The sequence below is a fragment of the Parambassis ranga genome, chromosome 7 (assembly GCF_900634625.1).
Source record: "Parambassis ranga chromosome 7, fParRan2.1, whole genome shotgun sequence".
Classification (NCBI taxonomy): domain Eukaryota; kingdom Metazoa; phylum Chordata; class Actinopteri; family Ambassidae; genus Parambassis; species Parambassis ranga.
In genome coordinates this window covers 6,154,611-6,179,599 of record NC_041028.1, presented here as the reverse complement: position 1 = coordinate 6,179,599, position 24,989 = coordinate 6,154,611, and the positions used below count along the sequence as shown (strand labels likewise).

Sequence of the window (24,989 nt, the reverse complement as noted above, 5' to 3'; positions counted from 1 at the left end):
CATGACCCACAGTGTGGAGGGGCTGGGCACTTCAGCCACACAATAGGGGAGGGTGCAAAGTCTTGTTTTTAGGACATTAATATGGCTTACTTCCAGTGTAAACATTTGGTCACAGTATAGGTATGTCTGTGTAATTCAGCCAGTTCATCAGTAGTCCTTGCCTTTTCTCCAGCAGTAGCAGGGAGGTCTGATACACTGTGTTTCTCTTCCCATCGGTGCCCCCCTCCCTTTGTTCACTGCTTGGACTGTTCCATTTCGCATCTGAAAAAATAGTTGGAGAAGAGTTCTTCATGTCAGGGACTGCTGTAGCCTCAGCACGTAGACTACTTTAGCTCCTGGATCACCTAAGGTAATGTTCCCTGTTTTACATATTCCTTTTTATTTAATGTGACCTAATCCTCTGAGAAAATCTCTGTGAAGCTGGCTCTTCCAAAAGTACTTATGTGTCCAATGATGAACATGCAAATTTGTGTTTATCTCTAAGGATAACAACAGCAACGGTGGTATTTATTTAGACATGTTTAAATTAATGATTGCTTTGAATTTTTTATAGATAAACAAATGGATCCAAAAGAACTGAGTGATCCCCTGAATAACGTATCAGTGATTAAAGGTAACAGCTCTTTTATTTTCTTCCTCTACTAATGGACATATACAAATTTTGTGAATGACTTGGCATTCTTTTGCTCTTAAAATGGCTCGTACCTGACAAAGTGAGAAGAGAAAAAAAGGCATGAGTCACTCTTGAAATGAGTGTCTGCACCTATTAGGGCAGCTTGCTTGCTACAGAGCTCACAGTGCTGTACATGGCCTTGTTTTAGAGGCCAATTTCTTTTATGTCAACAACTTATTAGAAGAGGACACATCAGCTGACTAATGCGTATTAGCCCTGATATTTAGGGTGACTAATTAAAAAAAAAATGTCGTTGATAAAAGGAATGACCAAATTGGAGGATATAAAGATCAACAGGGACTGTCATGACAAAATGTGCAAGCATGTTAGTGAAGGAATCCATTTTAGATGATGAATGAATTAGAGATGCTACACTGAACAGCATATAGGAAGCACAAAGAAAACAGTGTCTTGATGACAACAGTATCTCCCAGTATTTCTCGGAAATTTAGGCACACAGAACATTTTGTAGCTGTAAATGAATATCACCCTTGCCAGAGTGATCAGCACTTTCAAAAGGAATATTGTTGACACATAGTGCAAGCAGTGCTAACCCTGTGTTTTTGCGGCGACATTCATCGGAAAAGGAAACAGACAGTGAGAGAACATGGACCATGATGGCTGTAGCCTTCAGCAGTCAAGCTAAAAAAAGACTTTATCCTACATTTTTTTCTGTCATCACTTGAGGCAGTGTGATGCTCAGTATTTCCAGTTAGTGTTCAAAGTATTTTTAAATGCACACTAATCCCATTACCACTCTGTCAAGTGTCATTGTGTGACACTAGCCCCCAGAACGGTTGTAATAACTAAAGATAACATGTTGCACTCTCATTTGCAATCCTCCTGCTGTCTTCAGAGGGCATCCATGTTCCACACAAACAATGTACTTACACAGAGTCCACTCACATTCTAGCTCTCACTCATACATATGCATACATGTGGGGAACACACAACCACACACTGGGCAGAGCGTTGCACTCCCATCCTTTTGTCTGGCACACAGCAGGGTGGTCATGTGCTTGAGTCGGTGGGTGTCACCCTCCTCCAGCTTTTGTTTCCGTTAATTTTAGGGACATTTATCGGGGTCATTTATCAGTGCCATCCGATGGAGCTACAAATAATATATGAGTGCATGTCTGCTTCATGTACGCAAGGCACAGTGACATCACCGCTTTCACAGTAAATACAGCTTTTCATGGCAGTTCCAAGTCCCGTGATGTATCCATTTATGGTGCACATGCTTGACCTGTCCCTGTTTTTTGCCTCTGCCAAATGCTGTGCCTGAGATGAGGTCATCTCTTTTCCTAGCCATGGTAGATTAGGGGATCAAGATATTCACTGGGCAATAGCAAAGCAGAAGTATGTGTGGAGCTTGTTTTCACCTCCAGGAAACACAACAGGCTCTTGACAACGTTGGCAGATCTTTGCTCTTTGTGCCTTTTTTACCCTGACTTACTATTAGTGAGCAATGTAGATGTGCCAAAGGCCTGTATGAGGCTGGGATAATGGACAATCTGCACTGAAAAATGCAGCAAGTTGTATCTATTCTGGGTGAGCAATTAGTTTATGTAATAGGCCTCTTTTATCTTGGGAAATAATCTAGTATGTCAACCCTGGTGAAATATTTGGGACTGTAGATGAATGAAAATATTCTCTGTTATCCTTGTACTTTTGACTTAATGGATCTTGTAACTAACATTATCATTGTTTTTATTTCATGTTACTAGATGATCTGACCCGGTCAAACATGGGGTCATCTGGGGACTCAGAAAAAATGATTCAGCGCTTGAAAGATGAACTTCGAGAGGCCCAGGGGCTAGCTAATACAGAGAAACATAAATGCATTGAGCTACAAGGTAAAATGGAACATCTCTGATACAAACCATCCACACCATGTCATACATTATACACTATGGGTGTAAAAGTTAGATGTGATACATGGTGACTGACAGAGTTAATTGAATATAATATTTTGCAGGTGTTTTAGAGGAAGAGAGAAGAGGAAAAAAGCAACAAGCTGATGAATCTGCGAAACAGATAAAACTCCTTCAAGGTAGATATGTGTGGGAAAGAAAGGTTTGAATCGTTAATAACTGGGGTAGCAGAAAAATACAGATCACTGTCTGAAAAATATAACACTATCTATAATCTATACTCAGGTCAGCTGCGGCAGCTCCAAGATGAGATGGGTGTTCTCAGAGAGCAGATGGATGACTCTTCCAGTTCACGCGATGAGCTACAAAATGCACGTGATGAGGTGAAGTCACTGAAACGTGCCCTAGAGGCAGTCACTGCTGAAAGGGACCGAGACGTTGCTGCTATCCAGTCTAACCTGGCAACCGCCTCCAGCGATCTGGACAAATGGCGTCAGACTGCCAATAAATACGAGCGTGAGATTGACAACCTACAGCGTGACCTTCAGCAGCAGAGCAAGCAGTGGCAGAAAACTGCAGAAATACAAGGTCTTCATGATGACATATAAGATTACAATACTGAATGCATGTGTTTTTTACCACACTAACTTGTACAAAATGTTATTAACATGGTTAGAGAACAGTTTATCTGGAAATCAGAAACCAAAGAATGCATCATTATAACATGACATAATTTCTCCCCGCAGCCGGTGAGCTGCAGTCCATGCAAGTGGAGTGCAATGGTCTTCAGAAGGAATGTTCTGTCCTGCGGTCTGAGAAACAGGACATTCTGAATAAGCACCAGAAGGAAAAGAGCAGTCTGCAAAGCGACTGTGCTTCCCTCCGGGCTGAGAAGGAGGACCTCCTGAAGGCTCACCAGAGGGAGAAGGGCAGTCTGCAGAGTGAGTGTTCAGCACTGCGCACTGAGAAAGACGCCGTGCTGCAGAAACAGCAGCAGCTGGAGAAGGACCTTGCCAGGTCAGTGCACTAATCTACGTTACCAGGAGCTTTAGGTCCCTCTGTGTTGTGTGCTTGACTCAGCTTAAACATGTTTTTGCTGTTTGGTAACCATGCACAGGTAGATGCATAACTGGGTTAAGGTTAGTTTAATAGAAAATATCTGGTTCCAGCAGGTTAGGTCGGGATTGACAGTGCATTGTTTGAACTAATTTTAGAACACTGAGAAACATTGCATGCAGTAGACCAGGTTGTACTAGTCCACTTTCAGTTCCTCTTTTTCTCTCAAACAGTCACTAGATTCACTAGATGATTCAGGGCTCTTGTGTCCTGGCTGTCAGCATGCAGGAGGATTACAGAGGAACTTCGAAAGAAGCACTGCGTAGTGCTTTTTTCGAAGTTCCTTTGATAATTCAGTTAAATTTATACTCTATACATTTTAGATGATTAGTGTTATGAGTGGAATGTGTAATATGATGCAGCTGCTGGTGTTAAGCTAAGTTCAGCACTTTAATGACTGAATAGTTTTTGAACAGTAATGAACTAAGAAGATAACAGGACCCAGATTTTCTAGGGTATTGAATTTTTACAACTGTTTTTGGCAGAAGGAAACCACAGAATCCCTAAATTTCTCCTAAATGATCTCTTCTACAGATAGCCTAGCTTCATTCCAAGTTCATCTATTCAGTAGCAACGTGTCACTCTGATGCATACTTTCATAGGCAGAGTTGTACAGATTGACTCTCGTAATACCTCAGACTTTTCTTCTTTGTTGTCCCTCACCTATTCAACTCATTGTTATTTTGTTACTGGTAGTTTGCGTGCCCAGAATGCCGAGCTCAATAAGAGCCTCAGAGGCCTTGAGCAATCCCAGCAGGAGTTGGAGAAGAGGCTGGCGGCCCTGCAGGTCCAACACCAGCAGGATAGCATCAAGCTGCAAACCCAACTGGATGAGGCAGACAGCCGCAGCGAGGTTCTGCAGAGAGAGGTATGTTTGCTAAACAAGAATGAGTCCTGCTGACAAAAACATGAAACATGTCAATTAGAGCTTGTCTGAACAGAATGTCTTATTTTCACTGCACTTGTGCTGTCACTTCAAGAATGCTGCCCAAAGTCAATTTTGGCTGCCTGTCTACTTTTTCCATCTTTATGCATGTTTGCATATTGATCTGTAAGCTAAAAAAAAAAACGGCTCTGAATGCAGAGTAGACAGCTGACCTGGGTGTGCTGCTGACCACACTGATTTACAGGGTCTATGTTGACAAGGTGTTAAAGTATTTATGAAATTTCCAACATGCACTTTCAGGAAAGGCCATATTTTCCAAAGCAAGTAAAATTGTACTTGAATTACAAATTGAACTTTTATACCAAGATGGTAATTTGAAGCATGAAAAAGGCCAAATTCAACAAACACTGGTATACTTGTGGACATCAAGAATCAAGTGCATGATCTAACCTGATCTAGCTGATAAATATTTAGAACCTTTGTACTCGAGCAAAAAACTCCAGATTGAAAATAAACATTTTCCAAGTATTCACAGTTTATAAATGGATTTTGCTCACATTCCTCAAAGAAGGACCACCAAGGACTTTTGTGCAACTCTGAAAAATTGAGTTAATCAAGATTGTTGATAAATTGCTTAATAAATCTGTTCCCTCAGTCCAGCCTGCTGTCCCACTGGCATGTGGATTCCTTTTTTTTTATTTTTATTTGCATGTAATGATTTCTCTGTCATCTAAAGCTAGAAGTGCTCAAAATGGGAGAATTTGGGACCAGTTGGAACATATTTTCTATTTTGAGACGATGTTGTAGTCATCCAGGCCGACCAAAGCTGCTGCCTCCACAACTGACAGACAGCTCTGTTAATGACTTCCTGTAATGGCTGCTACTTATTCCAAGAAATGTGTTACTGTAATGAAATAACAAGGAAACTCACACTCTTATAAATCCTCCAGTCTGGACATCCCACACGCTGCCGTCTGCTGTCCAGTGGCAGATTTAGTTGCACAGGGGTCATCTACTGCTGTGACACCAGAAAAGTAGGGCTAACGTCATATCTAACATATCTAAGTCCTTCATTACAGTGTAGGTCTAGTTTTTTTTTTTTTTTAAGTAAAATCGGAGTGATTTTAGAGTGTCCTTCACTACACATCATACTGAGGTTGCCCTCATTAGCTAAATATATAAAAATGTCCACAGCACCTCATTTGAGCAGGAAAGCTGGCTGAGCCTGAGTTTGTGAGAAACATTCAACAGTCTCTGCAAATCAAGCATGATTTACCATGACACACTGTATTCTTGAAATGTTATGTTATTTTTGCTGTATGCAGTATGATGAGGCTAAGATGGAGCTGTCGGATCTGAAGGAAAAGTACGAGAAAGCTGAGCAGGAGAAACAGTCGGTTACAGATGAGCTTGAGGAATGCAAAGCCACCATGAAGGAGTTACAGGAGAAGGGAACAAAGGTGAGTGCTGATCCATCCAACACGCAACACAAAGGGGAAGGCATTTTTAACATACAATCACATGCAACCATGTGAGCAATTATTTATTGAAAGGTGCAATAGAAAAGCAAATGTGCAACTGCTCTGGGAGCATGAGCTTTGCCCTAAAATTTACAACACTGTTGAAGCATCTGTTCAGTTTGTAAAATATCTTCAGGTGAATTTTCTAAAGATTCACCTTTTTTATTATTAAAATCACTTCCATTTACTCATCCTCTGTCTTTTAATGTTGTTTTTTAAGGCTTTCACACATACAGATTCACAAATCTGGATCATAGATGACTGAGAATCATTATGAATCCTATCTGGCTTTGGTGCTGTGCGGACTCGGCTGCACTACAACTTGTGTGAATATTTTCTGATTCCAGGCCGAAGCTCGAGTATAATAAGTAAATTGGCAAAGTCTCGCCCCTTCCACTGCACCATCCTGGGACCTTATTTCAGAAAAAAAGAGATCTTAAGTTACTATATTGATTGTATTATTTCAAAATAAGGTCTCTTGAGGTCCACAAGACGGCGTTCTTTCCTTTGAAATAGTGAACATTAAGGTGAAGTATGTACCTTAATGTTAAACAGGGTGTGAAACAATCTGTGCATACACTCAAATGCATGGTAAGACATATATGAGGATGTAAATTAAAACGCACATCACTCTGCATCTATGTATCTACGTTGTGTGAACTGTTTAACACTGACAGCCGTGTGTGATTTAAAGATTTGTATAAACACCAGTTACAGATACAGACTACTGACTGAGGGGGTCCATTAATAAAGCTGCACCCATCCAAAGTGCATCATGTCCCATTGCAGTTGATTACTATAATATCCCTTCCCTTCTGTAGACTTCCTTATTGCTGCCCGTTCAAGCCATAGTCATCGGCCTTATCCTGGCTTTGCTGTATTGGTGCTTCGGCGCATTGTGGTAGTAAGGTACACATTACTCCTGTCAAGTCAGCCTACATCTTTCATTCTCATCCTTGTCTCTTTAGATCATTGCATGATTTTAAATCAGGTTCCCCTCATTTCCTGAATGCCTTCCTCAGGGGGGAGTAAAAATCAGAACTCTAACCGCTCTAATCGTACTGATCCCACACCTGACATCTGTTTGTCCTGTCTGGATGGCTAATGCTTAACAACTGTTCCTCTCTGTTAGCTTGGACAATGCTTATCTTTAAGATAAAAGAGCTGTTTGTAAGTTGTGTTCTTTGTGCACTGCCTTGATCTCAGCCTCTGTCAAAGCTTTGGCAATCCCCTGATAGCTGCTTTCATGCGGTGATTCTCATCTCATCCATCTCTGTGTTGCCGTTTTTTTCAGAAGCCGTGGATGATCTGGGGCCCTGTGGTTGCTGTGGCTTTAACGGCTGTGACCGCTGCTGTGCTCGTCAGGACCTGAGGGCAACTTGCTTAAACACACACATCTATATAAATACACACACACAGAAGTGAACCTGTATTTGTCATCGGATGTTAAAACTTGCCCCGTTTATCATATCTGCACTATTAATTAGGAGGGCTCGTATTTAACTCTGTTTAAATTTTAAGATGCTCTATTTTAGATGGCGAGACTTAATAAAAGAATGTCAGTTTGTGTGCAAATGAGTAAGTTTGTTTGTATGTCTATTAACTGAAGGACATCCAGTCAGGTTGTATGTTGTTTATCATTATAGAATTATCAATTAATGAATGTAAAATTACTTGACACACTCAACTAAGTCTATTATTTTAATGGATCACTCGATGAGCCTCTAAATGTAGCTACACATCTATATGATTAACAAATGTTGTCACAAGAACACAGCCCCTCATGGAGGTCATGATGACTGCCGTAGATGGGTGACTGTACAGGAGTGGATACTGGTGGGCATTGCTAGGACGTAACGTTGGCTTAACTGTTATCAGTGGAAGAATGAATAGAGGTTAGCTTACTTTCTTTAAACAGAGCATCATTAAACAGAACTGGAGCAGCTTGCCTGTAGAGTTATATCCCTCAGTGATAGGGTCAATTTCCAGACTGCAAATATTATGTGTGTATTTCACTTTCCCTCAGCTTTGTGCTCTTTATTTAATATACATGATGATAAAATGCTATCTCACCAAGACGCTTGGTTTGTCTTTGTACCAGCTGCTCAGATTCATTTTGCAATGCAGCACAACTTTATTGAAAACAAGGAACAAGACACTTGTTGCACTATTAAATCAATGAAGAAACTGATATATTTTATTAAAAATTCAAAGTTTTTTTTTTTTGTACCAAAGTTTTCAAATTGATATTACATTACTCAACATATATAATAAAATGCACTCTTCTGACAGTAGCCACTGCAAGAAACCAGAGTAATGTATTTCAGGGGACACTTCATCCAAAATCGAACATTTTGTACCAAACTGAGGCTGACGGTATCTTTGGGTGGATATTCTTCAGTAACTACCAGTATATCTGGATTTAAAGAAAAAAATTAACTTTGCCAATTGAGGTTTCTTGGTGCTTTGAACATGGGAAGGTGGAAATCTTAACTTAACTCTCCAAAATCCCCCCAAAAAACGCTACCAATAAATAGTCCTGCAGGCCACAGAATGTTTGATTTTGTGCTGACATGTTCCTTTATGTATCAGACTTTTTGAAAATGATATTATGGTCTCAACTTGCAAATGAGCAAAATTTGTAATTTACTCAGTTTTCTATTGGTTAAATGTTTGCATGCACTAAATGAGTGTGTAAAATATTAGAATTAAATTTATCATTAAATATATATTAATTTGGTGTATTTTGTTTAGTTCTTTGTGAATAACTACAAACCCAGTGTATTTTGAAAAAAAGAGTTAAAGGTACAGTATGTTGGTTTAAAGGGTTTAGAGAATAAACTGCTCTAAAATGTAAGAGTGACCTCTGTTAAAGAAAATTAATGCACCTTTATGTCACTGAAGCAACTGTTTAATGTGGGGTACCATAGAGTTTATAGAGTGTACCTCAGGTTTGAATGTTTAGAGAAGGAGAATATGTCAAATGCTAAATATTTGACTGCTTCCCTGTCAAGTTAGATCACTTGTGTGATGTTTGTCTGTCCCTTCCAATGGCTCTCCTGCAGCTGACATTTAAAGAAGCTGGTTGAGGCTGACAACAGGAGGTTCACAGTGTTTTCTTTTGGGAGAGAGAGGGAGAGATGTTGTCAAGTAAACACAGTGTGCGCAACAGCACAACATGGACAAGCATGCAGTTGTGTCGAGGACAGACACCTAAATTACCCCTCAAGCTTTCGGAAGGAATAGTGTGATGACAACACAACATGTTTCTGGAGTTTGGGCAGAGAAGTTATGCACCCACATTCATTCAGTCATATCTGTTGGGTTTTCCTAACGAGAGGACCCAGAAGCAGAACAGAGGCAGAGGGTTGCTTAAGTTCAGTTTAATGAGAAAAGAAATAACAAAAGGCGAATCCAAAAGGGATCAGTTCACAAAAGGCTATGCTGTTCGGCGTGGCTGGCTAGGAGCTGGCTGGAGGAGCAGTCAAACAGGTAGGTTTCCTGGCAAAGAGAAAGAGGGAAACAGTCACTGAAAAAGGCTGAGAATGCTCAGATCCACGATGAGGAGAATTAGTTCTCAGGAAAAGCTGTAACTGACGAGTTACCAACTACGTAGACAATCCAGCGTCGAAGCAGAGAAGAGCTCCGGTATAAGTAGAGAGCAGAGATGAAACGAGGTGCAGGTGTGCCAACCTCCAGCCAGCAGGTAACCACGCCCAGCACTTCTGAGGAGAGACATGCCTCCAAGAGGAGGGAGAAAAACAGAAGTCAGCACAATCATGACAACAAATAAGGCCCAATCCCCATATCATAACAGTACCCCCCCCTTAACGAACGCCTCCTGGCGTCCGACCAGGCTTGTCAGGATGCTTAGCATAAAAAGCCCTCAATAGTGCAGGACTGAGGATGAGCTTGCGGGAGATCCAGGAACGCTCCTCTGGACCATACCCCTCCCAATCAACAAGGTACTGGAAGCCCCTACCACGGCGTCGAACATCCAGAATCTCTTTGACCGAGTAGGCAGGGTGTCCATCGATCAGCCGAGGGGGAGGGGGAGGGGGATCAGAGGGAGGGCAGAGTTCACTAGAGCAGAAGGGTTTGAGCAGGGAGACGTGGAAGGTGGGGTGGACCCGGAGGGAGGGGGGCAACTTAAGGCGAACAGAAGTGGGATTGATGACTTTGTCAATGACATACGGTCCAATGAAGCGTGGAGCCAGCTTGCGTGACGCCACCTGGAGGGGCAGGTCGCGGGAAGAGAGCCAAACCTTCTGACCCGGCTGGTAATCCGGGGCTGGCTGCCGAGACTGATTGGCTCTTAACTGGCTACGGGTGGAAGCACGGAGCAGAGCAGCTCTAGCGGTGCGCCAGACTCCTCGACAGCGGCGAACATGGGCCCGGACAGAGGGCACAGCCGTGTCCTCCTCCTGAGCGGGGAAAAGGGGAGGTTGGAAACCATTAGACACCATGAAAGGTGACATACCTGTTGAGGAGTTGGTGAGTGAGTTATGGGCGTACTCCACCCACGCTAACTGAGAGCTCCAGGAGGCCGGATTGCGGGCAGTGACGCAGCGCAGGGCTGTCTCCAGGCTCTGATTGGCCCGCTCCGTCTGGCCATTAGACTGGGGGTGGTAACCAGAGGAGAGGCTGGGGGTAGCGCCAATCTGTTTGCAGAAGGCTGTCCATACCTGGGAGGCAAATTGAGGACCCCGGTCCGAAACAATGTCCACAGGCAACCCATGAAGGCGGAAAACGTGTTGAGTGAGCAGGTTGACAGTCTCCAGGGCCGAAGGGAGCTTAGGAAGGGGAATAAAATGGACACACTTAGAGAAACGATCCACAACAGTTAGTATAGTGGTGTTACCGTCAGAAGGGGGCAATCCAGTGACGAAATCCAAGGCTATGTGAGACCAGGGGCGGCGAGGTATGGACAGGGGATGGAGAAGACCAGAAGGTGCATGATGGGAAGGTTTGCTGCGGGCACAGACAGAGCAGGCATTAATAAACTCACGGATCTCTTGGGACATCTTCGGCCACCAGAAGCGTTGCTGGATGAAGTGGAGGGTCCGGCGAACTCCAGGATGACAGCTTAATTTAGAGGAGTGTCCCCACAGAAGCACTTGGGAACGCAGGTGGTTGGGGACGAAGAGCCGTTTAGGAGGGCAATCGTGAGGAGGAGGATGGCCGACCAGAGAATCCTTGACAGTAGTCTCTATGTCCAGAGTAGCAGCACCGACAATGCAGGAAGGGGGGAGGATGCACGGCACCTCAGGGTTGGGAGGGTCTGGTGAGAACTGCCTGGAGAGAGCATCAGCCTTAGTGTTTTGTGAACCAGGGCGGTAGGTCAGGGTAAAGTTGAACCGACTGAGGAATAGAGCCCATCGAGCCTGGCGGGAATTGAGGCGCTTAGCAGAGCGGATGTAGGAAAGGTTCTTGTGGTCAGTCCAAATCAAAAAGGGAACCTCAGCTCCCTCCAGCCAGTGGCGCCACTCCTGGAGAGCCAGGACCACCGCCAACAGCTCCCTGTTACCCACGTCGTAATTCTTTTCAGCAGGGGACAGGCGACGGGAAAAATAGGCGCAGGGATGAACCTTGTGATCCTCTGAACTCCGCTGGGAGAGGACCGCGCCTACTCCAGTCTCCGAAGCATCAACCTCGACAATAAACTGGCGAGAAGAGTCGGGGTGGATGAGAATGGGTGCAGTAGAAAACAGAGTCTTCAGGTTAGAAAAGGCCGTCTGGGCCTCCTCTGTCCAGAGGAAGGGCTTAGCAGGGGAGGTTAGGCTGGTGAGGGGAGCTGCCACTCTACTATAATTTCTAATAAACCTTCTGTAGAAGTTGGCAAAGCCCAGGAATTGTTGTAGCTTTTTCCGGGTTTGGGGAATAGGCCACTCCACGACAGCTTTAATCTTGGCAGGATCAGGGATGAGTTGGCCTGTGGCGATGATGAAACCTAGGAAAGAGATCTTGGGCACGTGAAACTCACATTTCTCCCCTTTAACAAACAGTCTGTTCTCAAGGAGGCGTTGGAGAACCTGGCGAACATGGAGGACGTGTTCAGACAGAGAGGGGGAGAAAATCAATATGTCATCCAGGTAGACAAAAACACAGCGGTTGAGCTTGTCTCTGAGAATGTCATTAATGAGGGCCTGGAAAACAGCAGGGGCATTAGTCAATCCAAATGGCATGACGAGATATTCAAAATGTCCTAGAGGAGTGTTGAATGCTGTCTTCCATTCGTCTCCCTCCTTAATGCGAACCAGGTGGTAGGCTGACCTGAGGTCGAGTTTGCTAAAGATCTTAGCATCATGGAATGGCTCAAAGGAGGGATCTATGAGGGGAAGAGGATATTTATTCTTCACAGTGATATTGTTCAACTCACGATAATCGATGCAGGGTCAGAGGGATCCGTCCTTCTTTCCCACGAAGAAGAAGCCAGCACCGACAGGGGAGGAGGAAGGTCGGATGAGGCCTGCAGCCAAGGATTCCGTGATGTACCTCTCCATGGAGTCTCTCTCTGGCCTAGAGAGTTTATAGAGCTTGCTTGAAGGTAGGGTGGCTCCAGGTAGAAGGTCGATCGGGCAATCATAGGGTCGATGAGGGGGGAGCGAGGTAGCCTTAGCCTTACAGAACACTGGGGCGAGGTCGTGGTATTCAGGGGGCACCGAGGATAGGTCAGGCGGTTCAGAGACAGCAGGGGGAGGAGAATGAGCGGGAGGGCTTGCAGCTTGGAGACAGTTAGCCAGACAGAAGGGGCTCCAGTTTAGAATAGTACGGCTGAGCCAATCAATATGAGGGTTGTGAGTGACTAACCAGGGAAGGCCCAGAACTATAGGAAAAGCAGGAGAGCTAATAACGAGGAAGGAGAGCGTCTCACGGTGATTACCCGACAGTAGTAGAGTAACAGGGGAGGTACGGTGGGTAACTGAGGCTAGCAACCTGCCATCTAAGGCATTAACTACCTTAGGGGAGACTAGAGGTTTAGTAGGTAGATTGGCTTGGAGGGCAAAAGCTGAGTCTATAAAGTTGTCATCGGAACCAGAATCTACAAAAGCTGAAAGAGGCAGAGTTACATGGGGGAGGATTAAGGAACCAGCTAGCGTAAACTGAGTGAGGGAGGTTGGAGAAGGGGAATGGAAAGGTGTATGGCTCACCAGGACTCCCTCGTCTACTGGTGAGCCGGCACTTTTGGGCAGGAAGGCAGGAGATGACCAGGCTCACCACAATAAAGGCAGGGGTTCTCCTGTCTCCTCCTGAGCCGCTCACCAGGGGACAATTTGGATCTGCCTAACTGCATAGGCTCCTCTGGAGGAGGGGAGGAAACAGTAGGTGGTGGGAGAGCAGGTAAAGAAGACACGGAGGAGGCAGGAAGCCTGGGGTTAGGAGGAGAAGCTAGCCTAGGAGGGGCGAAGCCCTTCTCTCTCCTTGTCTCTCCTTCAGCCTAGCATCTATCTTAATAGCCAGAGAAATAAGAGAATCTAAGGGGCCAGGGTCCTCCCTGAGGGAGAGTTCGTCTTTAATTTTATCAGATAGACCCTTGTAAAATATTCCCTTAAGAGCCAATTCATCCCACCCAGACTCAACAGCTAGGACGCGAAAATCTACAGAGTAGGCCGCAACTGAACGTGAACCCTGACGGAGATCGAGCAGGCGTATAACTGCCTCTTGGCCCTGCAAAGGGTGGTCAAAAATCTTACGCATCTCTGCCAGGAAAGAGGGATAAGAGCGAAGGACAGGTGAATCACTCTGCCAGAGGGCAGTAGCCCATTGACTAGCCTTGCCCCACAGTAAATTAACCATATAGGCCACCTTAGCCTCATCTGAAACATAGGAAGATGGTCGCTGACTAAAAACCATAGAGCACTGAAATAGGAATTGGTTACACGACCCTACATCACCAGCATAAGGCTCAGGGGGAGGAACAGATGGCTCACGTGTAGTAGGTAAGGCAGGCTCAGCAACCGAAGGAGGGTTAGCAGGTGGTGTTTGCTCCTCACGGTCTCTCACGCGTCCTGAAAGCAGGTTTAGCTGGGTTAGCATGGAACTCACGCTGGCTGACAGGCTGCGGAGGTTGTCCGAGACGTCCTGAATTTGGGCCTCATGTCTTCTTAACACGGCTTCCTGAGCGCTGAGAGCTTGAGCGAATGACTCCGAGTCTGCTGGGTCCATGCTGGCTGGATTGTTCTGTTGGGTTTTCCTAACGAGAGGACCCAGAAGCAGAACAGAGGCAGAGGGTTGCTTAAGTTCAGTTTAATGAGAAAAGAAATAACAAAAGGCGAATCCAAAAGGGATCAGTTCACAAAAGGCTATGCTGTTCGGCGTGGCTGGCTAGGAGCTGGCTGGAGGAGCAGTCAAACAGGTAGGTTTCCTGGCAAAGAGAAAGAGGGAAACAGTCACTGAAAAAGGCTGAGAATGCTCAGATCCACGATGAGGAGAATTAGTTCTCAGGAAAAGCTGTAACTGACGAGTTACCAACTACGTAGACAATCCAGCGTCGAAGCAGAGAAGAGCTCCGGTATAAGTAGAGAGCAGAGATGAAACGAGGTGCAGGTGTGCCAACCTCCAGCCAGCAGGTAACCACGCCCAGCACTTCTGAGGAGAGACATGCCTCCAAGAGGAGGGAGAAAAACAGAAGTCAGCACAATCATGACAACAAATAAGGCCCAATCCCCATATCATAACAATATCTCCCATTAAAAATAAAAACATACTGCATTTACATCAGGCCACTGTCAAAGCTAGGTCTGAAAGAACTGAACCATGCCAGGTGTACCAAACCTATGATTTACCCCCATACAGCTCAGTCAGTGAACGTCAGGTGTGTTTGATATTTAGGGTTTCACCAAGGTCTACAGGGAGATGGAGCAGCTGATGGTGTTGCCTAGCAATGGTAGTATGCTACTATTGATGGATATTAAACCTGACAGTTCAGATTTTGCCTGCAGTAAGCTTTTTGAGGTTGGAAGAGCAGCCATTGTCTTTATTTTGATGTTTTCAAATTTCTTCCAGGAGAATTCTTTAATATTATAGCTGGAGTCGCCCTTAAGAGGGTGGCGGTTTGATATTTGTGATACAGTTTGACCTAATCGTCCAGGGTTGCAGTGTCCTTTCTGCTGGAGGTTTATGGGACTGTACAGTCGCTGATGTTGGTTTAGTCAGTGAAAATGGACACCACATATTTCTCAACAGGATGATTAATTAGGTTATTATATTTATATAAATTAAGATTATCTTTCCTTTTGCTCCACAGTAAATCCCACAGCTCTGGATGGATGGATAGACAAGTCATCTTGCAAACACAATATTTTGTAATATGTGAGACGTTAAGGGACAGCATCTCCATCCTATATAACAACCAAATATGACAATTGTTTCCATGCAAGGCGAGGCTCTCTGCACAGTTTCCCTGTCCATTTATTCTGCTCTAGTTTGTATGTAGGTCATCTGTAGTGGACCAGAGTTGCAGCAGAATGGCAGCCTGCATTAGCTTCACTATGTAATCTGTGGCTTCACATTCTGAGTAATAACAAAACAAATTCTTAAAATACATAATAAATAGTTACATAGGCACAATCATTTTGACCTGAAAAAGGATTAAACTGCTGAAAATATTTTTTAGGTAATTCTCTGTTTAAAAAAAAGAAAGAAACAGAAAGCCCAGACAGCATTAAAACACATGTATGGACCCAGAGAATGTAATGCACACATCACCCAGAGAAAGCCGACATTTGCTCGAGAAGTAGGCAGCACATTTGAGGGTCTAATCATCCATCTGTCTTCAAAGTGTAAAGATTATCTGCAATAAGACGGAAATTTGGACCCACACCCCCCACACAGCAGAAGTGATGATGTCTCACAGTGTGTGGATGCCATCACTCAGTGTCATTGATCTATGCAAAATGCCCTTCTCTTCCTACAGAGAAGGCAACTCATCACAGCCTGTCTCTATCATGACACCCTGTGGTAGGTTGCGGCCCTGACCTTGAACCATAAACAGACGTGTGAAAGCTTTTCAGATGAACTGGGACTAATAAAAAAAAAAAACATACCCGGTGACTGCAGAAACAATATTACATTTTCTTTATTGGTCGACATGTGAATGAATATAAAGCTGGAAACTAACTAAATGCAAATACTCATTGAATTTTAACCACAGTTTACCACACTTGTTGTGTTTACAGTGGAGCATCTGATCTGAACTATATCTTTATTATACATTTTTAACCATCCACCGTTTGGCCTGTACGCTCACTTTAAAAGATTGACCGAATGATGTAGTGGCCCGGTTTCCCCAATGAGTAATAATCAATGAGTTTATCCAGAGCAAATATAATCAGACAGGACTGACTGCTCTCTACACAGGATAGGGATTTGTTTTATTGTTTTAGACTTTCTATGTTTTAAAAAATAGCTGAAAAACCTGGCATATCTGCATGGTGTTTACCTCCAGTGCTCACATGTGTCAGTCTGTGATAGAGGGGACGAAGAGGGAACAAAATCATCTGCAAAGTAAGTTGTCTGTCTGTCTGTGACTGTGTGTGATAGAAGGATGCTTTGTATGTTGTCATTACAAGAAGCTTTTATTTTGTTTGTTCATCGACCACATGTGTGTTTGTGTATGTTTAGGTGAGCCATGGCAGCTGATCTAGATGTGCTGAATCTGCTTATCATTGCTGGGGGAACCCTGGCTGTTCCTATCCTGGTCTTTGTGGCTTCCTTCCTTTTCTGGCCCTCTGCACTCATCAAAGTTTATTACTGGTGATGACTTCTGCTTTACTTCAACTTATATGTGATAACAATGTCAAATCTTCATTACTCTAAACATTGATCACCTATTGGCTAATAATCCTCTAAGCCCAAAATCATATATTAACCTTGTTTTGTTTGCAGTCATGTCTCTGTGTTCCTGCTTGTTTCAGGTACTGGAGGAGGACTCTGGGCCTGCAGGTGCGCTACGCAGACTGCAGCGGTTATCGCTTCTGTTATTCTTTTAGAGGAAAGCCTGGGATGAGACCGTCCATCTTAATGCTGCACGGCTTCTCTGCTCACAAAGACACATGGCTTACTGTTGTCAAGGTGAAGTCGCACCAAATATCAAAACTTTTACTGCAAACTTTCGTTTCTTTCCTTACCTTTGGCATATTAATGGCATTAATTTGTACATTTTCTGCTCTAGTATCTTCCAAAGCATCTGCACATCGTGTGTGTGGACATGCCTGGTCATGAGGGGACGTCACGTACCAACACAGAGGACTATTCCATTCAGGGACAGGTCAGAAAGATCCATCAGGTAACACTAATCAGAGGATAGCTTTCATGTGTGTATTTGTCATTCCACTCAAAAAATAAATCTGTTTTTGTCCCTGTTTGTTCTCAGTTTGTGGAAATTATTCGCTTGAACAGGAAACCCTTCCATCTGGTTGGAACCTCCATGGGGGGGAATGTAGCTGGGGTTTACGCTGCCTGGTACCCCGCAGAAATCTGTAGCATGACTCTCATCTGTCCAGATGGTCAGTCTGTGTGTGTGTGTGTCAGTGATATAATAGCTGCTGTCGTGATAGAGGCTCTTTATACTCATTCCCTTATGGAGATGAAAAGACGGCCAGTTTTGAAACTTCAGTGTAGACTTGTATAAGAGCTGCAGAAGCTGATGTATTTTGACAGCTTGTTCTTAATGAAAGACTTGTTCCCTCATGCAACTGGGCAGCATTATTCATCTGATCACTCGTTGGCAGGGAGAACAGTCCACCAGCAGACCTGGAATCCGGGGACTCTGTGTGGTCCCATTAGATGACTCTCTTTAGCTGCCAGAGCTAAAATAAAACAGAGGTCTGGAGGCAGATTTAAATATTTATAGCTGTTCAGCCCTATTCATATGCCTTTCAGGTAAAATGTAACCAGCTGTAGTTCAAAATCTTCTGTAAAAATAAAAGAGATAAGGAAACTATTCTACATCCCAAATCCCCTCATTAGACTATGACACTTTATTATCCTTTGTTACCTGCAGTTTCAGTCTGCACCTGGTGTGTGTATAATCAGAAATAACTGGGTGTATCCTGCAGGTATAAGACATCCCTGTGAGACTAAATTTGACAATCACCTGCAAGACCTGGAACACAGCAATTACACCCTGAACATCCCGCTGATCCCCACCACACCAGAAGAAATGGAGGACATGTTCAGACTCTGCTCCCATGTTCGCTTTAAAATTCCTCAGCAGGTCAGGTCCAAACCTGAAATATAAGGTTGGGTTTTTATATGCTTATTTTATTCTGCTTAATCACTCACCTACCTGTGTTTTTATTGTTTAGATTCTGCAAGGACTGGTTGATTTCCGAGAACCTCACAACCCTTTTTACCTAGAAGGTTAGGTCACTAGTTTCTCGTGTTCAAATAATATTCTATATTCTATAATACTCTGAAAGAAGAACACACATTTTCTGTTTTTCTTTCTTTTTTAGTATTTATGGAGATTATTGGTGAGAAATCAAGATATGCCTTACAGGAGCACTTACATCTGATAACTGCACCTTTACAAGTGATCTGGGGCAAACAGGACCAGGTAACTATGATGCTCCATGAATACAAAGCTCAGCAGTGCCTGTATGAACACACAAGCGATTAACTGGTTTTGCTTCCAAACTAATCCTAGAGATATGTGTCCGTGTGCAAACCTGAAGGCAGGAGCTCCCTTTGCTCTGGTGGTTTAGTTAATAATCACTGTCCTGTATTTGTGGAGGTGGTGGATGTCTCTGGAGCTACAGTCATTGCAGAGGTGCTGCCTGGATGCAGAGTGGACCTGCTGGAGAACTGCGGCCACTCTGTGGTGATGGAGAGGCCTTGTCGGACAGCCAAACTCATCCTGGACTTTATCATCACGCAGCAGAATGCCCGGGGCGGCACAAAGAAGTCTTCCTGAACAAAAATGCTTTCATTTCTTAATATCTTATGTAGACAGATGTCCATAGTTTTACATTGAGGTAGTAGGCTTGCACTCAATTGTGGTTGCATTTATTAGGTTTTATGAATAAAATTTCATTTGCAATGTTAACTTGATCTTAATAAAAGTCCCACGCGTGTATCTGCGTGTGTCTGTGGTTCATGCAGCGGTGTCTGTGGTTGCAGCAGGACCTCCTCCCCTCCTTATCCCTGCTTGTGTGCGCAGTTTTGCTGCAGCCTGGAGCCGAGCACAGCTGTCTTGTGCGACCAGCGGCAAACATCACTGACTATCTGGCTGCACTGTGAAACACCAACCACAGGCCGCTCCCACTGGACCAGAACACGAATGGGCTCTGAATACAGCTGGTAAGGCTTTCTTTTAACCCATGTTTCACTGCTCTGTGGTCCAGTTTACACCCCTGTGTGAACCTTAGTAGTAACAGCAGCGAATTGCCTTCGGACTGCTAGCCATGTTAGCTAGCTAGCTACAAACTAGCAGTTAGCTGGGCTAGCTCGGCTAAACCTTTCCACTGTGGCATTCGTGTTGAATTTAACGCTGCATAATATGCATCAGTCAGTGTATCAAACCTTATAACAGAACATAACACTAGGCTGCTCGCTATATCAGTACAGATTTCTTTCATTTTCAGCCCAGCAGTTGCAGTAAAATGTACTGTAGTCAGATAGCTGCTCTCAGTATTAGCTGTTTGTATCGCTTGATACACTAGCATTCACAGATGAAGTGCTGCTGTACCCCTAAAGTAAAAAACAAATCGTAAATAGAACAGACTTGTCTTCAATGGATCTGTTAGCGCCAGGTTTCACTTTCATGTAGGTGGCTTCATGACTTCTGCTTCTCGGTCCTGAGAAGCAATCCCTCAAGTCCTTTTTCTTAGTCCTTAAATACACAGACACATAAAATATGAGGGACATTGTTGGGCTTAAAACAGGTGGCTGTAATTCAGTAGCTAATTTATACCATATCACAATGTCTTACCATACCAATGAGGTGAGAATTAGCAAATACATTTCAAACAAAATTAAGTATACCTGCATGAGCGTCTCACACTCTTTGTCCATTGAGTTGATACCATGTTAGTAAAACCCAATTGTTGGCTGTTAAATAAATAAATTGCTGTATTGATCCGATCAGATTGTGGATGATCACTGTGTGGATCACAGAAAGACTTGTTGTTCCTCTCCTCATTCGACTCAACACTCACTCACTCCAGCTCATTTACTCTACCATCTGCTGATGAAGGCTATGTAACGTCACTAAAATATCTCCAACATAGACTTATAGAAACATGTGTCCAAGCAACACATTCTGCTTAAACGATCCATCTTCCATTAACCTGCTGCAGTGCAGGGTCACGGTGGACTGGAGCCTATCCCAGGGTAAGAGGCGGGGTACACCCTGGACAGGTCACCAGTCCGACACAGGACACAGAGAATAACCAATTAACCGAAGTACATCTTTAGAATGTGGGAGGAAGCCAGAGAGAACAGGGAGGGAAGGGAACCTTCTGTCTGTGAGGTGACAGTGCTAACCACTGCACCACCGTGCCGCCCTCTAATTAAACCAGCCCCACCAAAATCCAACACACACTCAGCACAACACACACAGAGGTGCATCTGAGATGTTGTTATTGATCATGCTAATGTGCCAATTTCTCCCCACAGGTAAAATCAAAGTGAGCCAGTCAGTCTCTGTTCCCTCTCTGTTTTGGGTCTGACCAAGAGGATTCTTCTACAAATGGATAATGGGGACTGGGGCCATAGGGTAAGATGAACCTGGAAATGGTCATTAAACTAAGCAGCCTCTGCAATTTTATTAAAATATATACAGTACATATATTCAAATGACCACAGCATGCATTCTTTGTTCATGTTGCCTACTACTACAGTATGCAAACCCTAACTAACGTTGACCTAATGAGTTCTCCTGTCTAACCTCTAGATGACTACTCCTGTTACTTTGAACGTAGGAGGCCACCTGTACACCACCAGTTTATCCACCCTGAAGCGCTATCCAGACTCCATGCTGGGTGCAATGTTCCGGGGAGATTTCCCCACAACGCGTGATTCCCAGGGAAATTACTTCATTGATCGTGACGGAACACTTTTCAGGTACATCCTGAACTTCCTGCGGACGTCTGAGCTCACCCTTCCTGTGGACTTCACAGAGACAGACCTCCTGAGAAAAGAGGCTGACTTCTACCAGATTGAACCTTTGATTCAGTGCCTTAATGATCCTAAGCCACTGTACCCACCTGACATCTTTGAGCAGGTTGTGGAGCTCTCCAGCACTCGTAAACTGTCAAAATACTCCAACCCAGTTGCGGTTATCATCACACAGCTAACCATAACTACAAAGGTTCATGCCTTGCTAGAAGGTATTTCCAACAATTTCACAAAGTGGAACAAACACATGATGGACACCAGAGACTGCCAGGTGTCTTTCACCTTTGGACCATGTGACTATCATCAAGAGGTTTCTCTAAGGGTTCACCTCATGGACTACATAATGAAACAAGGCTTCACCATTCGGAATACACGTGTGCACCACATGAGTGAGCGTGCAAATGAGAACACAGTGGAGCATCACTGGACTTTCTGTAGACCAGCTCATAAAGTGGAAGACTGACTGTTGTATGTAACACTGTTAGGCTTGTCTTCATGAATGGACCTCTGTTTCAGTAATGCATCACTAATAATGATTCATTTTCTCTTTGGCCAACATGGTGCACAAAGTGCTGACAAAAAAACCCCAATAAAAATGTGATTCCTTGATTCGTTCACTTAAAGCACAACACATTGATTTAGACATTTCTTGAGGTTCACAGAACAAATAAAAAAACAGTTTCTTATGAAGCAAAAAAGGCCACCAAGTTTTGATTTTATTCAGTGTGGGACACTCTTTTCCCAATGTTGATAAAATGTGGGTACTATGATTATTATGGGCATAACGTGAGTAAGAATGTTCAAGAAATCGATTAAAAAATATGTAAAGAGTACCCTTAGCTTGATCCAATAATGAATCCAATAATGTAACTTTCAACCTTATTTTGAAGAAAAAAAGAAAAGGCTGAACAAATGTTTTTTTTGGACTCTAGGACTATCAGGAGTTGAATTTTATAATAATTATAATAACTTATTATTATCTATATCCCAGTATTGTTCTGGTAAGTTTAAAGTAGAACATAAAATTAGTCTTTTAGGTCTCTCATGGACACCCCCCCCCCCTGTACGGTACTATCCCTGTAGCTGTTGCATGTGTCCAGCTGTCTTGTGTATGTATACTGTATGTATCTGCTGTGTGCGCTTTCTGATGTCATTCTGTTATAATTCTGAGCTCATATGACCCGTGATGTGTTTGATCATTCCAGCCAAAATAAACCAATGTGTATTTCATTCATGTTGCTTCATTGTTTTGACTCTTAGTGTCAGTTGTTCTTACAAGTTAATTACATGTGTGAGACTGATTTAACTGAATAACATGTTGATGTTGATAAAATATATATCCAGAATGTAGTTTATATATTTATAGCATATAGATAATGAATTTAGATGTTTAGATTTAGATAGATTGATGTTCATGGGTCTTAAGGGACCTACCTGGTATAATAATGTATTATTTTCGCTATAATATAAATTAACATTCATATATAGAAACCCGGATGTCACTCTGTCTTCTTCCTAGGTGCACTCGCTTTGTAACACACATCGAGGCGATTTGTGTTACAAAGCAGGTGGGTTGTGTCCATACTCCAGAGAACTCCCGCCCGTGTGCGTTAGGCCGGGTGTTAAAACGAGCGCACTCACTCTCATAACATTCGTAAAGGACATGTAGTGGGTTCATGCCCGCACTGAGAACGTTAGCTCAACTCAAGAGCGTCCCCGTTGCTTTTTAGTGTTTCCTTTCTCTTCAGACACAGCTTTTACTAACCACTAACCAGGATGTTTTACAAGAATAAAACCATTAAAGATCTGCTGAGCCTTGTCCCGGGAAAACGTCGTCTCGGCATGTACAGGTTTCTTCCTATATTCTTTTGCATCGGAGGAGTCATGGAGTGGATCATGATCAATGTGCGGATAGGAAGAGAGACTTTCTGTAAGTGTAGCGTGTTAACGTTATGTGACGTACTAAAGCTAGCATGGTGACACTGTTAGCCTGTTACCTCGTGTGTGACTGACGGACAAACGAAGGCTAAAGCTTCTCAAGTTTCTCTTTCTGGTTAGTTAAACAAAATGTAGGCGTTAGCAAGGCTGGCACGTTGCTGGGATAAAACAATGAGCTTCTAGTCATGTCCTCCAGCCAACTTATATAGTTTTGACCCGATATAAACAACTCTATTGGGATATGTAGTGTAAACAATGCCTGAAAGAATACTCTAGAAAGATCAAATTACTAGAAGGATTCTTGACCAGCATGACAGAAAAGTTATATATTCATATTCTCTTAATACAAATTTTCAAAAAGTCCTCATGATATGCAATATTGTTCACCAGCAAAGGAAAAAAAAAATTAATAAAATATTTTTAAAATTCTGCAAATCTTTACATTTCAGAGTCTTGCAGCAGCCTTGAACAATAACAAACAGGAAATTTACTGTCCAACAATACTTATTGTATTGTGTAGCCCTTATTTTATTATTAGATATTAGATTATTAGATTTTTAATGTTGTTGGTGTAAGGGATGAGTCTATGTAAACCACTTTATACTGATAAGTATACATATTTAGAAAAGCCAGCAAGAATCAGGTTCATATAACTTTGAATCAGGTTGTTTTTCCATTCATTTCTCTGCAAGCACAGAGCAGCTCATTCAAAAGACTGAAGGGAAAAAGACCCTCGTATGTGTTTCTAGTCTCACTAAATCTAATTCCTGTTATTCCAGATGTTCAGAAATGTGCTGTTTCAGGAGAACTAAAAGGGATCAAAATCCTCTTGGATTGAAAAAAACATCCATCCTCGCTCTTTATCCTGCAACATTCTGAGGCCATCTAGGGATACAGAGAAGTGTTTTTCTCTCCAGAGAGCAGACTGTGTCTCTTTGCTTGGATTGGAAGTTGTTGTCTTTTTACTTAATATCTGTTGTAGCTGCAAAATCCCCTTTATAGAACACTGTGTTGACTTGTTAGAACAAGAACAGGTGAAAATGGTTCAGCTCTGTGGAAGTGACCAGCCAATAGAAAAGGCTGCGCTGTGCTCTTCTGCTTACTTTAATACTATCAAGACATGCTGTGAATAAAATGGCAATGCCAGTGCTTTTTCTACAGTCACATGTTGAGCTGTACGAGCTGTGTGATTTAAAACTGGTCTGCCTCAACCCACCAGAATGGATTTTCAGTAGTCCGCCATATGTCACATTTTTTTTACTGCTACTCTTAACTGGAACCACATTTAAGTCTTTGAATTTTTTTTCCAGATGATGTCTACAGAAGGAAGCGATCAGAACGGGAGTACCAGCAGAAGATAGCAGATGGTTTGATAGTTCTGAACCAGCCTGCCGCCAAGTGAAGACGCAGGAATTTAAAGTGGACTAAGGACTCAATGTTGGGCTGCTGGACTGGGGTACAACAACTGTATCACAGCTATGGACATGTATAAAGGGGACAAGAGTGAAAGGCTGGTGGAGAAATCAGTTCCAGCATGCAGATTTTATTGATTGTAAAGTAACGTGTGCAACACTGCAGTAATAATACAAAAAAAAATATACACAGAGGTTTCACCTGGTTATAAAAACCAGACTAGTCTCTCACTTAATGTTTAACAGTGAGTTTGTGGTGAAGCATGGTATTTAAAACATTGCAAAGCAACTGCCAAGACATCAGGTCTGAGCCAAATTCTAAATGCCTCTAACTGTGTTAAATATACAAGCTTCTGTTGGATAACTGTAATTTCTATTTAATTATATATGAAAAATATAAACATGGTCTAGCGCTGTGTTTGTTGATTATAAAAATGTCACTAAATAACC

The 24,989-nt window shown here is 43.1% G+C and overlaps 4 protein-coding genes across 6 annotated transcripts; all 4 read left to right on the top strand.

Moving 5' to 3' along the window:
• The first annotated feature begins 226 nt into the window (after positions 1-226).
• On the top strand, positions 227-8,145 carry slmapb (sarcolemma associated protein b). Of its 2 annotated transcripts, XM_028409939.1 has the most exons (10): positions 227-349; positions 554-613; positions 2,401-2,529; positions 2,652-2,726; positions 2,833-3,135; positions 3,294-3,564; positions 4,360-4,531; positions 5,875-6,009; positions 6,891-6,978; positions 7,364-8,145. In XM_028409939.1, exons 2-9 carry the CDS (start codon positions 562-564, stop codon positions 6,972-6,974), a joined length of 1,221 nt encoding a protein of 406 aa, XP_028265740.1. In that variant the 5' UTR covers positions 227-349; positions 554-561; the 3' UTR covers positions 6,975-6,978; positions 7,364-8,145. The 2 variants fall into 2 exon arrangements, with proteins under 2 accessions (XP_028265740.1, XP_028265741.1); XM_028409940.1 differs by lacking the exon at positions 6,891-6,978.
• Positions 8,146-16,684: 8,539 nt separating this feature from the next.
• abhd6b (abhydrolase domain containing 6, acylglycerol lipase b) lies at positions 16,685-19,033 on the top strand. The gene is made up of 8 exons (XM_028410363.1): positions 16,685-16,824; positions 16,986-17,142; positions 17,243-17,356; positions 17,444-17,576; positions 18,129-18,286; positions 18,378-18,432; positions 18,528-18,628; positions 18,806-19,033. The coding sequence occupies exons 1-8, from the start codon at positions 16,700-16,702 to the stop codon at positions 18,983-18,985; spliced, it is 1,023 nt and encodes a 340-aa protein (XP_028266164.1). The 5' UTR covers positions 16,685-16,699; the 3' UTR covers positions 18,986-19,033.
• Positions 19,034-19,238: 205 nt separating this feature from the next.
• Positions 19,239-21,812, top strand: kctd6b (potassium channel tetramerization domain containing 6b). Of its 2 annotated transcripts, XM_028408944.1 has the most exons (3): positions 19,239-19,371; positions 20,689-20,788; positions 20,966-21,812. In XM_028408944.1, the coding sequence occupies exons 2-3, from the start codon at positions 20,762-20,764 to the stop codon at positions 21,650-21,652; spliced, it is 714 nt and encodes a 237-aa protein (XP_028264745.1). In that variant the 5' UTR covers positions 19,239-19,371; positions 20,689-20,761; the 3' UTR covers positions 21,653-21,812. The 2 variants fall into 2 exon arrangements, with proteins under 2 accessions (XP_028264745.1, XP_028264746.1); XM_028408945.1 differs by lacking the exon at positions 19,239-19,371 and having other exon boundaries at positions 20,694-20,788; positions 20,994-21,812.
• Positions 21,813-22,817: 1,005 nt separating this feature from the next.
• On the top strand, positions 22,818-24,987 carry uqcc5 (ubiquinol-cytochrome c reductase complex assembly factor 5). The gene is made up of 2 exons (XM_028408946.1): positions 22,818-23,119; positions 24,438-24,987. Exons 1-2 carry the CDS (start codon positions 22,966-22,968, stop codon positions 24,527-24,529), a joined length of 246 nt encoding a protein of 81 aa, XP_028264747.1. The 5' UTR covers positions 22,818-22,965; the 3' UTR covers positions 24,530-24,987.
• The last annotated feature ends 2 nt before the right edge of the window (positions 24,988-24,989 follow it).

Excerpts from the sequence above, each read along its gene's own strand:
- kctd6b (XM_028408944.1), top strand. The coding sequence starts at position 20,762 with ATGGATAATGGGGACTGGGGCCATAGG. Across the intron at positions 20,789-20,965 it reads ATGGGGACTGGGGCCATAGG|ATGACTACTCCTGTTACTTT; the intron begins GTAAGATGAACC and ends TCTAACCTCTAG.
- slmapb (XM_028409939.1), top strand. The coding sequence starts at position 562 with ATGGATCCAAAAGAACTGAGTGATCCCCTGAATAACGTATCAGTGATT. Across the intron at positions 2,727-2,832 it reads ACAGATAAAACTCCTTCAAG|GTCAGCTGCGGCAGCTCCAA; the intron begins GTAGATATGTGT and ends ATCTATACTCAG. Across the intron at positions 6,010-6,890 it reads TACAGGAGAAGGGAACAAAG|ACTTCCTTATTGCTGCCCGT; the intron begins GTGAGTGCTGAT and ends TCCCTTCTGTAG.
- uqcc5 (XM_028408946.1), top strand. The coding sequence starts at position 22,966 with ATGTTTTACAAGAATAAAACCATTAAAGATCTGCTGAGCCTTGTCCCG. Across the intron at positions 23,120-24,437 it reads GATAGGAAGAGAGACTTTCT|ATGATGTCTACAGAAGGAAG; the intron begins GTAAGTGTAGCG and ends TTTTTTTTCCAG.
- abhd6b (XM_028410363.1), top strand. The coding sequence starts at position 16,700 with ATGGCAGCTGATCTAGATGTGCTGAATCTGCTTATCATTGCTGGGGGA. Across the intron at positions 16,825-16,985 it reads CTCATCAAAGTTTATTACTG|GTACTGGAGGAGGACTCTGG; the intron begins GTGATGACTTCT and ends TGCTTGTTTCAG. Across the intron at positions 17,577-18,128 it reads GACTCTCATCTGTCCAGATG|GTATAAGACATCCCTGTGAG; the intron begins GTCAGTCTGTGT and ends TGTATCCTGCAG.